Genomic DNA, 15,963 nt, shown 5'->3' with positions numbered 1-15,963 from the left:
TCTCATTTTCTGAAGGGTCTCAACCCGAAATGTCGACGGTCCATTTCCCTCCACAGATGCTGCCTGACCCACTGAGTTCCTCCAGTGCTTTGTGTGTTGCTCCAGATTCCACATCTACAGTCTCTTGTGTCTCCACTCTATCTACACCCCTCATAATTTTAAAAACCTCTGCAAGGTCGCCCCTCAGCCTCTTACGTTCCAGTGAGAATAAACCTAGCCTCTCCAATCTCTCTTTGTAACTACAGCCCTCCATTCCAGCAACATCATGGTGAAGCTCTTCTGCACTCTCTCAATTGCTACCACATCCTTCCTGTAGTGTGGTGACCAGAACTGTACTCAATACTCCAAGTGCAGCCTATCCAACATTTTGTACAGCTGTAATATGGCATCCCAACTCTTACACTCAGTGCCTCGGCCTGTGAAGGCTGGAATACCAAATGTCTTATTCACTAACCCATCCACCTGTGTTGCTGTTTTCAGGGAACTATGAACTTGCACCCCAAGGTCTCTCTCTACATCAGTGCTCCCTGCCATTTACTCTATATGCCCTGCCAGCATTTGACTTCTCAAAGTGCACTACCTCACACTTGTCCGAATTAAATTCCATCTGCGACCGCTCCACCGGTCCACCAGCTGATCTATGTCCCACTATGTCCGTGGACAACGATATCTACGACTCCTCCAATTTTCATGTATCTGCAAACTTACTTATCAGACCACATACATTTTCATCCAAGTTTATCAATGTTACAGTGAAGGTCCCAGCGCTGATCTCTGTGGTACACCACTTGTCACACAGACTTCCATTCAGAAACACACCCCTCCACCACCACTCTCTGCCTCCCATTACCAAGCCAATTTTGGATCCAGTTCCTCCTTAAAAAAAATCTCAGACTTGTGAGACATGATCTAACCTGAACAAAACCATGCTGACTCCTCCTAATCAGTCCCTGTTTTTCCAAGTGAACATAAACCCCCATCCCTCAGAATCTTCTCCACCTACCACTGATGCAAGGCTCACCGGCCTGTAGTTTCCAGGGTTATCCCTACTGCCCTTCCTGAACAATGGGACAACATTAGCCATCCTCCAGTCTTCTGACACCTCACCTGTGGCTAATGAAGATGCAAAGATCTCAGTCGGAGCTCCCTCCCTCGCTTCCCCAAGCATCCTGGGATAGAACCCATCAAGCCTGCAACACATTATCCCGTGTTCCGATATTTCTAACACTTTCTCCTTCCTGATCCATGCTCCAGAACATCAGTGTACCCCTTCCTTGACTCTTCAGCCTCCTCATCCTTCACCCTGGTGAATACAGATGAGAGGTGTCTCGGTCCTGTGCTGGAATCTGTAACCTGCTGCAGTCTGTCTCCATGTCGTGCAGCAGGATACAACTGCTGGCACATTGGTGTTGCAGGGAGAGCTGCTGCCTCACAGCTCCAGTGACCCAGGATCAATCCTGACCTCCGGTGCTGTCTGTGTGGAGTTCACACGTTCTCCCTGGTGACTGTGTGTGTTCGTCCAGGCGCTCCGGTTTCCTCCCATATCCTGAACTCACGCTGGTCGTTAGGGTAACTGCCCAGTGTAAATTGTAGGTGGCTGGTGGGGCAGGAGAGGCAGAGTAGTTCCATGGAAATGAGTAAAGAAATGGGCTTGACGGGATGGTTTTGAAAGTCAGCACAGACTTGATGAACAGAACACTCTCCTTCTGTGTCATAAGGAAATATGTGAATCAAAGCATTCTTCACCTCACCCTGTACTCTGCAACTGCCTGTTTCCTGAACACGTGCTTGTCACAGTAACCTCAGACTTCCCCATAATCTGCAACTGCCTTTGTTTCTTCCTCTTGTCCACGTGCCCCAACCTCGTACCTGTTGCTGCCTCCAGCACCTCGTCTTTATCCTGGACCCCTCACTCCACCCACCTCCTTGCTCTGTCACCTTCTGCCTGCTTCTTTTATCAGCTCTGGCCTGATAAATAGAACATTTAAGCCAGAGTAGGCCATTCGGCCCCTTGAGCCTGACTCACCTCTCAGTGTGATCATGGCTCATCCTCCATCTCAGAACCATACACTCACACTTCCCATACCCCCAATGCCTCAAGACTTAACCACTCCAGCAGCCCTCTGGTAGTAGAGACTTCCACACGCTCAGAATGAAGACACTTCTGCCCTTAGTCTCCTACCCCGTATCCTGAGACCGTGATCCCTGGTTCTGGACCTCCCTGGCCAGGGGAAGCATTTGCTCCTCCAGCCTGTCGAGCCCTGCCAGAACTCTAGGTTTCAATCAGATGGAGCCCGTTCATTCTTCTAAACTCCAGTGAATGCAGGGCTGGTGGACTCACACAGCCGTCCTGCCTTCCCAGGACAGGGGTCACGTGCCACCATCTCAGTGATCGGGGAAGGTTCGGAGTACGTGAATGGTTAACATTACGCTCAGTGGGACTTGCTCTGATGGAACCTCCATTCTGAGCTGAAGGTGCTTCTCACCTTCTTGGTGCCCCCTCCTGGTGTGTGGCTGATGTTGTCCATCGATCCAATTTTGGACTGGGCTTTCTCTTTGAAGTCCACTTTCTGTGACTTGATCTCCACATTGCCACCACCTGTTGGGGAGGGAATTCAGACAGTTGCCAAATTGCCTGTGACAGCTTCAGCTGGAATACAACTTAATTATGCCCTCTTCCTCGTCTTCACCCTCCCACAGATGTTTTCTCACCGTCCCTCATGTGACCATACTCTCTGTAAGATACGTCTTTGACTCTCTCTGATGCACCCATGCTGTCTCTGCTCCTCCCTGTAAGATGTACCTGCATCCTGTCTCTTTTGAACTTTCTCCTGCTCTCCGTAAGTTGTGTCTCCCTCTCCATGGAGAAGTTGGGGAGGGTCTATGCTCTTTTTCATTCTCTCTCAGACATGTGTGCTCTGTCTTGTTGTGATCTGTCTCCTCTCCCTCAGATACATCTCTGCTCTTACTCCTGCTCTATCTCTCTCCCCAATATGTGTCTGTGATCAGTTTGTTGTACACCTGTTACTCTCAGAGATTTACCTGGTTTGTGATGGATATTATCCTTTGATCCACATTTTGACGACACATGACTCAGATCGATCTTCTTGTTTGTAATTTGTACCTGAAGTGGAAAAGTTGGCAATTAGAGGTGCACATGGGCACAGTATTTGTGACAAAACCCAGGTGTGTGGTGGAGGCAGACAGTGTGGGACACAGCAGCAACATCACATGCTTGGACAAAGTGCGAATATCACAGAGTGTAACGACCAGGAACCTCGCCCTGTCAACTGGTGAATCTCATCAACACGGGAGAAGAGGGAATCCTACACCTTGGACAGAGGGCACTTCAGCACACGAGACACAGGGGGAGTTCTTGTAGTGCAGAAACAGGGGGACCTCTAATGGGGGGGGGGGGGGTGGGGGGTTGCTTTCAGCATCTGGGACACAAGGGGAGGAGCTGGTGTCTGGGACTGGGGGGAGGAGGGGGTCTGATGTCTGCCACTGAGAGGGAAACACCCTGTAAGGATGTGGGAGTCTACACACTGTTACAGGATGAAATTCTAATGGAGATCTCACACAGTGGGAGAGAAATCACTGAAACACTCAAACAGGAAGTGGTAAAGAGGCAACCCTGTGGTTTTTTTGTTTAGGGAAAGAGGGAAACTCACACCGCAAGACAAAGGGAATCTCAAATACCGAGAAGTGGGAATCTCACACACCTCAAAAGGAATGGAACTTGCACTGAGACAGGAGGGAATATCTCACACAGGGTCAAATGAGAAACCCACGAAATGGGGAAAAGATCAAAATCAGAGACAAAATAGGATTTTCACACATTGGGTTCTCATGGAATGGGACAGAGAGTATCCTATTTTCTGGGACAATGCTGGGATATTCTACATCGGGACAAAGGGAGAATCGCCGGCACTGGAACATCACCAGAAAGATAAGCACCAAAACAATGAGCATATCACATTTCTTGGAGAAACAGGGACACGCAAGGTGGGAATGTCCCACACTGGGATAAGGAGGGAATTTCATACACTAGGATAAAGGAAGCATCCCACTTTTGGGCAGAGAGGGCTCTTTCTCGCTGGGACAAAGAGCGAGTCTCAGACACAGGATGAAATTGGAACCTCTCACACTACGAACCTACACCCTTGGACAATGGGAATACCCACTTTCTGGGACAAACTGGGAACCTTAGTCAATGCAACTAAGGGGAACTTTGTACTTTGGGGCAACTCACACTGTGGGATGGGAGTAAATCCTATCCACTGAGACAAAGAAGAAACAACTAGGTCTGTTACACAGAGGGTCACAGATAATCTTACTCTAAGGGATTCTATATGCTGGGTCACAGGAGTCTCACACAGTCAAACACCAGGGGACCTCTCCCACCAGGACCAGCTGTAAGTCAGTGCTGTTGAACACGGGAACATTCTTGTGTGCTGGGCACTGGACTTGCTCTGGGATGTGGGTGAACTCAGACAGGCAGAGGATGTGACAATCTAGCAGCAGAATTTCATGCAGTGGGAACACAGTGAATCACACATACAAGGAGGATCTCATACACTGGGTCAGTGGCACTCAAAGGGCACCAGATGGAGTTACACAGACTGGGATACTCTGTCTCGCTGACTCCTGCGCCTTTACGTACATTTCCACCTCCTGGGATGTGTCTGATCTTGTCCTTGGAACCACACTTTGACTGCACAGTGCTGTAATCTTCCTTTTTGTGTACGATTTGCACCTGCACAAATATGGTCAGAAAAACAATGTAGTCACTGCCAGAGTACCCGAGCCAATCAACAAACAGTGCTCCAAGGACGTGGCAGAGGCCGTGCACCAAGAGCTGCGAGGGCAGAGTGCAGGACCGAAGCTAGATCCAGACTCTGGATACGTCGAACCCAGACCCCACATTATAGAGAACTCGGACAGGCTAATTCCAAGGTTAACAGAGAATCCAGGGGCAGGGTCAACAATCCTCGACAGAATGCAGATACCATCCACGGCAGTCAGTGGCCAATGTGGGAGTCCTCGGCTGTGTACAACACACAGACTGCACTTGCTGCAAATCCCAGGGTTAGTGGTGACTACAGCACCCATGCACTGTGAACTGTACACAGACAGAGATAAATAACAAGAGCAAGAGAGAGACAACAAAATAGATCTGCCTCTTGCACTCGCCCTGTGTTTCTTGCTCCCTCTTTCCACCTCATGGTAAACGAGATTAGTACAGATAGCTACTTGATGGTCGGCATAGATCTAGTGGGTCTAAGAGCCTGTTTCTGTGCTGTATGACTCTATAAATCTCTTCTCCACCTGTGGAAAGATCTTGACATCTCCCTCTCAGCATGTTTTCATATGATCACTCCTCATTCTTCTCAACTACGAAGAACTTTTAATTTCTGCTCTTGACAGGACAACCCCCTCATCCCAGTAATGAGCCTGGGGCATCTCTCTGGGACAATGCCAGTAGATCTTTTCTTAAATAAGGGAAGCAAGATTGTGTATGGTACTCTGGGTGTTATCTCTGTAGTCTGGGTTTTATCTCAATACTCCTGGAGTGGTCCCTGTACTCCAGGGGCAGACTCACCAGTGCCCTGTACTATCGTAACGATACCCTGGACTGTGCACATCAGCCAGGAGTGATCACAGTTGGATCCAGGGTTAATGGAACGTTGGACTTTATTGCAAGGGCTATGGAATATAGAAATGAGATATTGTAACTTTACAGGGTGCTACTGATGCCGCGCCCAGAGTGCCGTCGGATGCCGCGCCCAGAGTGCCTTTCCCTAGCTACCCTCTTCCTCCTAATACACATAAGATGCCTTGGGGTTTTCCTTATTCCTTCATCCTACTTGCTATTTTATGGCCTCTTTTAGCCCTCCTAATTTCTTGTTTAAGTTCTTTCCTGCTTCCTTTATATTCCTTTTGGGCCTTGTTTGATTTCGGCTTCCTAAACCTTGCAGATGCTTCTTTTTTCTTTTTGACTGAGCCTTACATTACCTCGTCATCCAAGATTCCCCAACCTTGTCCTCATCTTTCACCTTCACAGGGACATACTGGCCTGAACTCTAATCCTCTGAAAGACCCCCACATGGCAGATGTGGATTTACCCCCAAGCAGCAGTTCCCAATCTACTCTCCCCAGTTCCTGCCTAATACTGTTGCAATTAGCTTTTTCCCCAATTTAGCACTTTCCCCGGAGGTCCTGCATTATCCTCATCGATAACTATCTTAAAACTTACGGAAGTATCGTCACTGTTCCCAAGTTGCTCTCAAACTCTGATCTCATTCCCATTGGCTGGTCTCATTCCCCAAGGTCTGGTATGGCCCCATCCCTAGCTGGACTATTGACATGTCATTTCAAGAAACTGTCCTGGACTGGTCAACATTGGGGAAGTTAAAATCACCCACTAGAATAATACCGTTGTCCTTGCATCTTTCCATGATCAGCCTGCATATCTCTTCCTCGGTCTCCCAAAGCTGTTGGGAGGCTGAATAGGATATCCCCATCAGAGTGACTGCACCTTTCTTATTCCTGAGCTCTCCCCATGTCACCTCAGTGGATGAGCCCCCCAGGATGTCCTCTCTAAGTGCAGCTGTGACATTTTCCCTGATCAGTTGTGCAACTCCCCCAACCTCTTTCACCCTTCTCTTATATTTCTATGATAGATACAACATCATATTTCAATGTACAAATTCAGGCTCTAAACTCACCTGTCTTACCCATTATACTTCTTGCATTAAAATAAATACACTTCAGACCATCATTCCTGCTGTGTTCGTTATCCTGGCCCTGCCTGTTACATAGAACAGTACAGCACAGGAACAGGCCCTTCAACCCACTATGTCTGTGCTAACCATGAGCCAAACTAATCCCATCTGCCTGCACATGGTCCGTATCCCTCCATTCCCAGTGTATGTGCAAATGATTTTAAACGTTGCTATTGTATCTGCTTCTACCACCAACCCTGGCAGCACGTTCCAGGCACCTACCACTCTCTGTGTAAAAAAAACTTGCCCCGCACATCTCCTTTAAACTTTCTCCCTCTCACCTTAAACCCACACCCTCTAGTATTTGATAGTTCCACCCTGGAAAACAGACTGCCTGTCTGCCCTATCTTTCCTAGTTATACTTTTAACTGGTTATTCTTCAGCCTCTGATGCTCCAGAGAAAACAATCCAAGTTTGTCCAACTTCTCCTTATAGCTAACACCTTTAATCCTGGTAAACCTCCTCTGCACCCTTTCCAAAGCTTCCACATCTTTCCTGTGATGTGGTGACCAGAACTGCTCAGAATACTCCAAATGTGGCGTAACCAAAGTTTTATACAGTTGCAACGTGACTTCCCGACTTTTAAACTCAGTACCCCAACTGATGAAGGCAAGTGTGCCATACTCCTTGAGCACCATATCTACCTGTGCTGCCACTTCCAGGGAGCTTTGGACTTGCACCCCAAGGTCCCTCTGTACATCAAGCTCCTAAGGTCCTTGCCATTTGCTGTATTCTTTCCTCTTACATTTGACCTCCCAGATGGGGGAATGGAAGGTGTTTCCCTTGGCCAGAGTTTAGATCTTGGTGGTATTATCTCAGAAAAAGTTACATATTGAGGAATGAGATGAGGAACTTCTTCACTCAGCTGGTTGTGAATCTTCAGAATTCTCCATGCCACTGAGTACACTGAAAAGAGATACTGTCACATTTCGGGAGTTCACAGGAACAGAGGGATAAGAGGATCTAATGGGAAAGCAGGGAATCAACAATCTAATGGAGCCAGCTTGAAGTGGCGTTTGGCTTAATCGTATTGTTTGAATCCTTGTGATAAGGCATTTCAAAACAAACTGGAGGCACAAGTACAGCAATTAGCAGTGGGCGTATGTTCAGGAATAATGATCAGAACTGGTAGGGAAAAGACTAAAAGGCTAGGACAATTAAAACGAGAGACCGCTGGATGACAAAAGTAGAACATAGAACATTACAGCACAGGAACAGGCCCTTTGGCCCACCATGTTGAGCCGAACTGATTAAGCTAATGAAGCTTAATTCAACTAATTCCTTCTGCCTGCACAATGTCCACATCCCTCCATTCTCTGCATATTTATTTGCCTTTCTAAGAGCATCTTAAAGGCATCTATCGTATCTGACTTCACCACCACCCCAGCAGCATATTCCAGGCACCCACTGCTACATACCGCCGATCTTGATGCCAATTTACACTCAATGTCCTCCTCCTGTGTATCATCCATGTCCCTCCATCCCCTTCAAATTCATGTGTTTATCAAAACGCCTCAAACCCCACCAAACTGCCTGCTCCCACCACTACCCCTGGTAACCCTGGGGGAAAGATTCTGACTGTCTACCCTATCCGTGCCTCTCATAACTTTAAAAACTTCTGTCAGGTCTCCCCTCAGCCTCCGACACTCTAGAGAGAACAACCCAAGTTTGTCCAACCTTTCCTGATTGTCCAACCTTTCCTGATAGCTCATACCCTCTAATCCAAGCAGCATCTTGGTGAACCTCTTCGCCTCGACATCCTTCCTATAAGGGGGCCACCAGAACTGCAAACAACACTCTGAGTGCGGTCTGACTAAAGTATTATACAGCTGCAGCATGACTTCCTTATTCTTACACTCAACACCCCTACCAACGAAGGCAAGCACACCATACGCCTTCTTTACCACCTGGTCCACTTGCATAGCCCCTTTCAGTGAACTATGGACATGGACCCCAAGATCCCTCTGTACTTCAATGCTATTAAGGGTCCTACCATTAACTGTATTTGTTCTCCTTTTATTTGACCTCCCAAAGTGCAAGACCTCACACTTGCTGGGATTAAACTCCATCTGCCACTTCTCTGCCCATATCCGTAACTGATCTATATTGTGTTGTAATCTTTGAAAGTCCTTTAACACTGTCCACAACTCCCACCAATCTTGGTGTCATCCACAAACTTGCCAATCCACCCATCTACACTTTCATCCAAGTCACTCTCTGTGTAAAAAACAAAACACCCCACACATCTCCTTTGTGCTTTCCTTCTCACCTTAAACGCATGCCCTCTAGTATTAAACATTTCAACCCTGGGAGAAAGATACTCTATCTGTTCCTCTCATAATTTTATAAACCTTTATCAGGTCTCCCCTCAGCCTCCGCCGCTCCAGAGAAAACAACACAAGTTTGTCCAACCTCTCCTCATAGCACATGCTCTCTAGTCCAGGCAGCATCCTGGTGAACCTCTTCTGCACCCTCTCCAAAGCCTCCACATCCTTCCTATAATGGGAAACCAGAACTGAATGCAATATTCCAGATGTGGCCTGACCATAATTTTATAACACTACATAACTCACTGACCCTCGATCAATAAAGGCAAGCATGCCGTATACCTTCTTTACCACCCTATCAAATTGTGCAGCCACTTTCAGGGAGCTATAGATTTGGACTCCAAGGTCCCTCTGTACATCAATGCTGTTAAGGGTCCTGCCATTAACTGTGTACTGTTCCTTTACATTTGATCTCCCAAAGAGCAACACTTCACACTTGCCCAGATTAAACGCCATCTGCCATTTCTCCGCCCATATCTGTAAATGAGCTATATCCTGCTGTATCCTTTTGAGGTATCAGAAGCCCTTCCTCCTACAACAGCTCTTCAGCCATGCGTTCGACTGTCCTATCTTCCCATGGCACGTCACTGGCATGTGGCACAGGGAGTAATCCTGAGATTATGACCTCAGAGGGGCTACTTTATAACTTTCTACCTCACTTATGTTGTGGACGTAATTGCTGGAACTCTGTCTCTCTGAAAATCTGGACAGCAGTAAAGATCAGGGTCCTGTAGAGGAGTTTGATTCCATGTTCTGAATGAGATTAACATAACGTTTCTGTTTTCCAGTCCTGTCCCATTTCAGATGAACCATTAGGGCATTGTTGCTTCTGTCACTAGATTTGGTCAGATGCTGCTCTCTGTCTGCACACAAGGTCACAGAGTCTGGTCTGTTCCATAATAAAAGTGAGCCTCGGGCAGTTACCTTGCCCCCACCAGGGGTGTGTTTAATGTTATCTGTAGATCCAATCTTTGACTTGACATTTTTCAGGTCCGGCATGGGTGCAGAGACGGGGGCCAGACGTGCCTTGGCAGCGGCCGGGGATTTTGGGGGAGTGCGTACAACAGCCACCTTCTTTACGTCCTTGCCTGAGCCAGAGGGCGGCTGTGAGGGAGTACGGGAACGGCTGCTCGGTGTCCCAGGAGCTCCCGGGCTGCTGCATCCACTCCCACCCGGCTTGGCTGGAGAGTCCCCTGAGGAACAAGAACAAACATCAGAGAGGAACAGCAGGGCAACAGGTCTCGGCCAACGTCGCCCCCTCACTGAACACACCAAGTACTTCTGCCAGCGCTGATCCTCATCCTCACTCAGTAAACGACCACTAACAGATTACTTTTATCCCTGGTAGGGAAATAATCGAGCGCTTATCAGCTCAACCACAACGATTCACTCAGTACTGCACACTTGGTCTAACCCACACTCGACGCCTTGTCCCAGTGTCAAAGGTCAGTGTGTGACCCACAGTGCCCAGTCCTGAAGTGATCCACACTCCTGGCTGTTGTTGGTGTTATGGGCAGAAGATACAAAGGCCAGAGAAGACGTACCACCAGGCTCAGGGACAACTTCATACACTAAAAGATGAACTCTCGATCTCCCAACCTACCTCGTCGTGGCCCTTACACTTTATTTGTCTACCTGCACTGCACCTTCTCTGTAACTGCAACACTATATTCTGCATTTTTTTTGTACTAACTCGATGTAATTACGTATGGAATGATCTGTATGGATGGTACGCAAAACAAAAGCTTTCCACTGCATCTCGGTACGCAGGCATAGTGCCAGTGACCCAGGTTCAATTCCGGCCACTGTCTGTAAGGAGTTTGTACGTTCTCCCCGTGTCTGCGTGGGTTTCCTCTGGATGCTCCGGTTTCCTCCCACATTCCAAAGATGTACGGGTTAGGAAGTTGTGGGCGTGCTATGTTGGTACCGGAAGCGTGGCGACACTTGTGGGCTGCCCCCAGAACACTCTATGCAAAAGATGCATTTCACTGTGTGTTTTGATGTACATGTGACTAATAAAGATCTCTTATCTCATGTGACAATAGTAAACCAATGCAGACTACCTGTTGCCCGCCGGTGATCTGGTGATTGACCAGATTCCTTCTGAGTGGCCGGAGGTTTGGCCGTGGTCTTTGACCCTTTTGCTGCTGGCAGTCGACTCCTGCTGGCCTCTGGCACAGGTTCACGAGGCTGAGAGACACAGTAAGTTCAGGTCAGACAGAACGGTCACTGCAACACATTACACTGAATCCGGCGCAGAGCTTCAGTTCCTCACACTAACTGGTGCAGGACTGCGCAGCCAAGCTCTGCAGCCTGACATAAGCAGCAGCAGCACCTCTGCAAGCGGTCCAATAGGTGGATGGAGCCACGGTAATGGGGGTGGGGAGAGTGATGGCGAGGGCTGAGGAGATACATCAAGGAGTGAAAGCGAGGGGTGAGGGCGATGGAGGGGTGAGTGATGGAGGAGTGATGCTGAGGAGTGACGGGAAGGGGACAATGAGAGGAGAAGGGATGTGTTGGGAAGCGGTGATAGGTTGGTGGGTGAGTGACAGAACACAGAGGTGAGCTGCAGGAATCTGGAGGAGGACCTGGACGACTGAGGGGAGAGTGACGGAGAGAGTAGGTGAGGCAGTGCAAGGGAAGAGTGATCTGGACGCGTGACAGAGAAAGGGGTGGGTGGCGTGACAGGGACGGTGGTGAGGAATACTGACGAGGAGTGAGAACGCGAGCGAGAGGCGATGAGCATCGAAGGGATTTGGAGATGTGGTGCTGACGGTGACAACTGACGGGCAGGAGTAATCATGGAATGGTACGGTGACAGGGAGAGGGATGGGCTGGCTCTGTTGCACTTGGTGTGTTAAGCTGCATCTTCTCCATGAAAACAGATTGTTAACCAGTAAAGTCAAACAAGCTGGAAGACAGTAGTGTGTTACTCCCGAGAATGCTGCAGCAACTTGCAATGACCGATGGTATACAAATGGAGCCAATGAAACAATCATATCTGCTGTGTGCATTCACAGGAACAAACAGGACACGGGACTCGTAAGCCGAGCTGCTGGTGTTTGCTTGGCTAGCAGATGGCTGCCATTGTGTGACCAGGACAAAGCCTTGATACGATCCTTACCTTTGCTGTAGGCACTTTAGCTCCCGTGCCACCGTGGTTTATCGAGGAGAGATGTCTTTTTGGGCTGGCGACGGGGCCGAGAGGTATTCTGGAACTGGCACTGGGAGCTTTAATGGCCCTCTTAGAGTGGGCGGCAGCCTGAGGCCTAGCTGTTGAGGATTTTGCAGATGTAGATGTGAAGACCTTTACATGTAAATAAAATTCAAAATGGCAACACAAAATACGAACTTCATGAACCAAGTGAAATGATGGTTTAAAAAAATACATAATTACAAAATAGGAAGTGAAATGTTTGGATGGCGATGTGCTGCTGGCGTGAGTGGAGGAATCAGCCCCTGGGTCAATACCTGACTCTCACCTGCATCTTGCCCTTGGTAGAAGCTGCCTGAGGTTTGGCTTCTTCCTCACCTGTGACAGGCTCTGGAGCTAAAAACAGGAAAAAACACAATGGGTTCTCACCAACTTCAAATGGGAACAAGTGACCTCCACTTAAATGGAGACTGGTGGCAGTCCAGGTAGATAAGGTGATGAAGGAGACATACGGGATACTTGCCTTCCCGTGCTGAGGCATAGAATACAAGAGCAGGAAGGTTATGGTACAACTTTATAAACTACTGGTTAGGCCACAGCTGGGGTATTGTGTAGCCCTGGAGAGGGTGTAGAGAAGATTCAACAGGATGTTGCCTTGGATGAAGCATTTCAGTTACGAGGAGAGACTGGGTAGGCTGGGTTTGTTTCCCTTGGAGTGGAGGAGGTTGAGGATGGACCTGATAGAGGGGCACAAAGTTATAAGGTGCATAGGAAGGGTGGAGAGCAGGTGTCATTTCCCCACTGAAGAGGTAACTAAAGCTCAGGGGCATAAGTTTAGGGTAGGGGGTAAAAGGATTAGTGTGGATCTAAGGAAGAACATTTTCACCCAGAGGGTGGTTGGAATCTAGAACGCACGGCCCGAGAAGGAACAACCCAATGCTTCCTGTGGCTTCCCCATCCCACTGTGACCTCCTGCACCATTACAAGAAGGCCCAGTGCAAGCTGTCGGAGCACGTTGCAGCCTTTAATATTGAACTCTCTAACCTTACACAACATGCTCTTTCTCCGTCTACATCAGAACCACTACCACCTGCCTCCGTGTACAGTCCGGGCTGTTGAACGGGTCTCAGTGTGCCAGAACCACATCGACAACACAGTACAGACCACAGTACCCGATCCCATCTGCCATGCTCCACTCTATCAGACAAACCCTCTTGATTTCACCCGCATGTCACTGCTACCAAACTAACTTATTTCCTGCTTTCCCAGGTCTGCTCAAGGGTCCATCATCTGAAATGAGAACTGTATTCTCTTTCCACAGATACTGCCTGACCTGCTTAGCTTTTCCAACATTCACCAATTTCTGTTTTTATACTACGTTGAGTCAGTTTTTCTTACACAAATAGGACAAGAGAACTTGTACAAGTTTAGCCTGCCAGGCCAGTCCCAGCACCTTACCATCAACAACTCATTACACAGAGCAAGAAGCTCAATGTGCCGGTAAGTGTCCCCATTAAGCCATTTCAACCCAAACTATCACAGACACCTTTTGTAACACAAATTCCACCCCCCTCCCCAACTGACAACTAATTTGCATCACTCTCTTTCCCAGTTCTGACAAAAGGTCACAGCCTGAAATGTTGATTCTTTCACCCTCCACAGGTGCTGCCTCTGACCTGCTGGGTTTTTCCAGTGGTTTCTGTTTTGGTATCAGAAATTGCAGTTGGCCCTAGGACTGGGAGCATTTCAGAACTCAGCAGAGGGCAAAGAAACTGAAAAAGAAAGAGAAAATGGAATAGAAGAGCAGATTGGTGACAAAGGTAATATAAACAACTTTAAGAGCTTTGACGGTTATGTCAAAAAGAAAAGATATGCAAATATGGGCCCTTACAGAGAAACAAGAAAATGTATCATGGGGAAATAACGGGGATTAATTTATTACTTAACGTCTTCACAGACAAAACCTGCTGGTTACATTAGAGAATCAAAGGTCCAGTGAAGAATGAGAAACTGAAGGAAGTAAATATTGGTCAAAGATAGAACTAGAAAAGTTGATGAGACTAAAAGCTCTAAGATCCCAAGGACAGAATCACCTACAGCCCAGAGACTGACATAGATGCCTCTAGGGATAGCAGATCAACATCCAGGGTTTTATAGATTCTAGATTTGTTCCTATGGATTGCAGGGTAGAGAGGAGGGAACTGCTGACCCATTAGCCTCACATCAGTGATAGGGAAGCTTTGGAGAAGATTCTCAGCGATGGGATTTACTCGCACTCGGAAAAACACAACCTGATTAGGGACAGTCAGCATGGCTTCATGCAGGGCAGGTCATATGATAAGAGTTTTTTTTTGAGGAGGTGATGAAGGCGATTGATGAGGGTAGGGCAGTGGATGCTCTCTACGTGGATTATGATAAGGCATTCGACAAGATCCCTCATAGTAGGCGATCCAGAAGATTGCGATGCATGGGATCGAAGGTGACCTGGCCATTTGGATTCAGAGCTGGCTTGCCCATAGAAGACAGAGGGTAGAGATGGAAGGGCGTTATTCTGGTTGGAGGTCCATGACCAGAGGTGTTCCGCAGGGATCGGTGCTGGTGCCTCTGTTGTTTGTGATGTATATCAATGACTTGGATGAAAATGTAGGTGGGTGGGTCAGTAAATTTGCAGACAAACAAAGATTGGTGGACAGTGTAGAGGGCTGTCAAAGAATACAGTGGGATGTAGATCAGTTACAGATATGGTTGGAGAAGTGGGAGATGGAGCTTAAGCCTGGTGTTACACTTTGGAAGGTCTAATGCAAGAGGAAAGCATACAGTTAACGGCACGACCCTTAACAGCACTGACATACAGAGGGATCTTGGGGTCCAAGTCCATAACTCACAGAAAGTGGCCATACAAGTAGATCAGGTAGTAAAGAAGGCGCATGGCATGCTTGCCTTCATCACTAGGGGTATTGGGTATGAGAGTCCAGAAGACACGTGGCAGCTGTATAAAACTTTGGTTACACCACACTTGGAGTATTGTGTGCAGTTCTGGTCGCCCCATTATAGGAAGGATGTGGAGACTGCGGAAAGGGTGCAGAAGGCATCCTATCTGGATGTATCACGGCTTGCTACGGCAACTGCTCTGCCCAGGACCGCAAGAAACTGCAGGGAGTTGTGGACACAGCCCAGTGCATCACAGACACCAGCCTCCCCTCCTTGGACTCTGTCTTTACCTCTCATTGTCTTGGCGAAGCAGCCAGCATAATCAAAGACCCCCACCTACGCGGGACATTCTCTCTTCTCTCCTCTTCCATCAGGTAGAAGATACAGGAGCCTGAGGGCACGTACCACCAGACTTAAGGACAGCTTCTATCCCACTGTGATAAGACTATTGTATGGTTCCCTTATACAACGAGATGGACTATGACCTCACGATCTACCTTGTGTGACCTTGCACCTTATTGCACCGCACTTTCTCTGTAGCTGTGACACTTTACTCTGTACTGTTATTGTTTTTACCTGTACTACGTCAATGCACTCTGTACTAACCCAATGTAACTGCACTGTGTAATGAATTGACCTGCCCGATTGGTTCGCAAGACAAGTTTTTCCACTGTACCTCAGTGCAAGTGACAATAATAAACCAATACCGATAGAAGAGGTTCACCAGGGTGCTGCCTGGATTAGAGAGTATGAGTAACAAGGACAG

At 48.0% G+C, this 15,963-nt stretch overlaps 1 protein-coding gene across 1 annotated transcript in view; it reads right to left on the bottom strand.

The window, feature by feature from the left end:
* maptb (microtubule-associated protein tau b) overlaps window positions 1-15,963 on the bottom strand; it is a 72,380-nt gene that overhangs the window by 15,527 nt on the left and 40,890 nt on the right. The window contains exons 5-11 of the mRNA XM_052038446.1: window positions 12,595-12,662; window positions 12,237-12,419; window positions 11,176-11,302; window positions 10,037-10,305; window positions 4,664-4,756; window positions 3,043-3,124; window positions 2,487-2,599 (exon numbers count right to left, since the gene is read on the bottom strand). Of these exons, the coding sequence (XP_051894406.1) occupies window positions 2,487-2,599; window positions 3,043-3,124; window positions 4,664-4,756; window positions 10,037-10,305; window positions 11,176-11,302; window positions 12,237-12,419; window positions 12,595-12,662 (935 nt within the window). The remainder of the gene's footprint in view (window positions 1-2,486; window positions 2,600-3,042; window positions 3,125-4,663; window positions 4,757-10,036; window positions 10,306-11,175; window positions 11,303-12,236; window positions 12,420-12,594; window positions 12,663-15,963) is intronic.

The sequence above is a fragment of the Pristis pectinata genome, chromosome 25 (assembly GCF_009764475.1).
Source record: "Pristis pectinata isolate sPriPec2 chromosome 25, sPriPec2.1.pri, whole genome shotgun sequence".
Classification (NCBI taxonomy): Eukaryota; Metazoa; Chordata; class Chondrichthyes; order Rhinopristiformes; family Pristidae; genus Pristis; species Pristis pectinata.
Note: the sequence above shows the minus strand (reverse complement) of the source record. Positions and strands in the feature narration are given on the sequence as shown.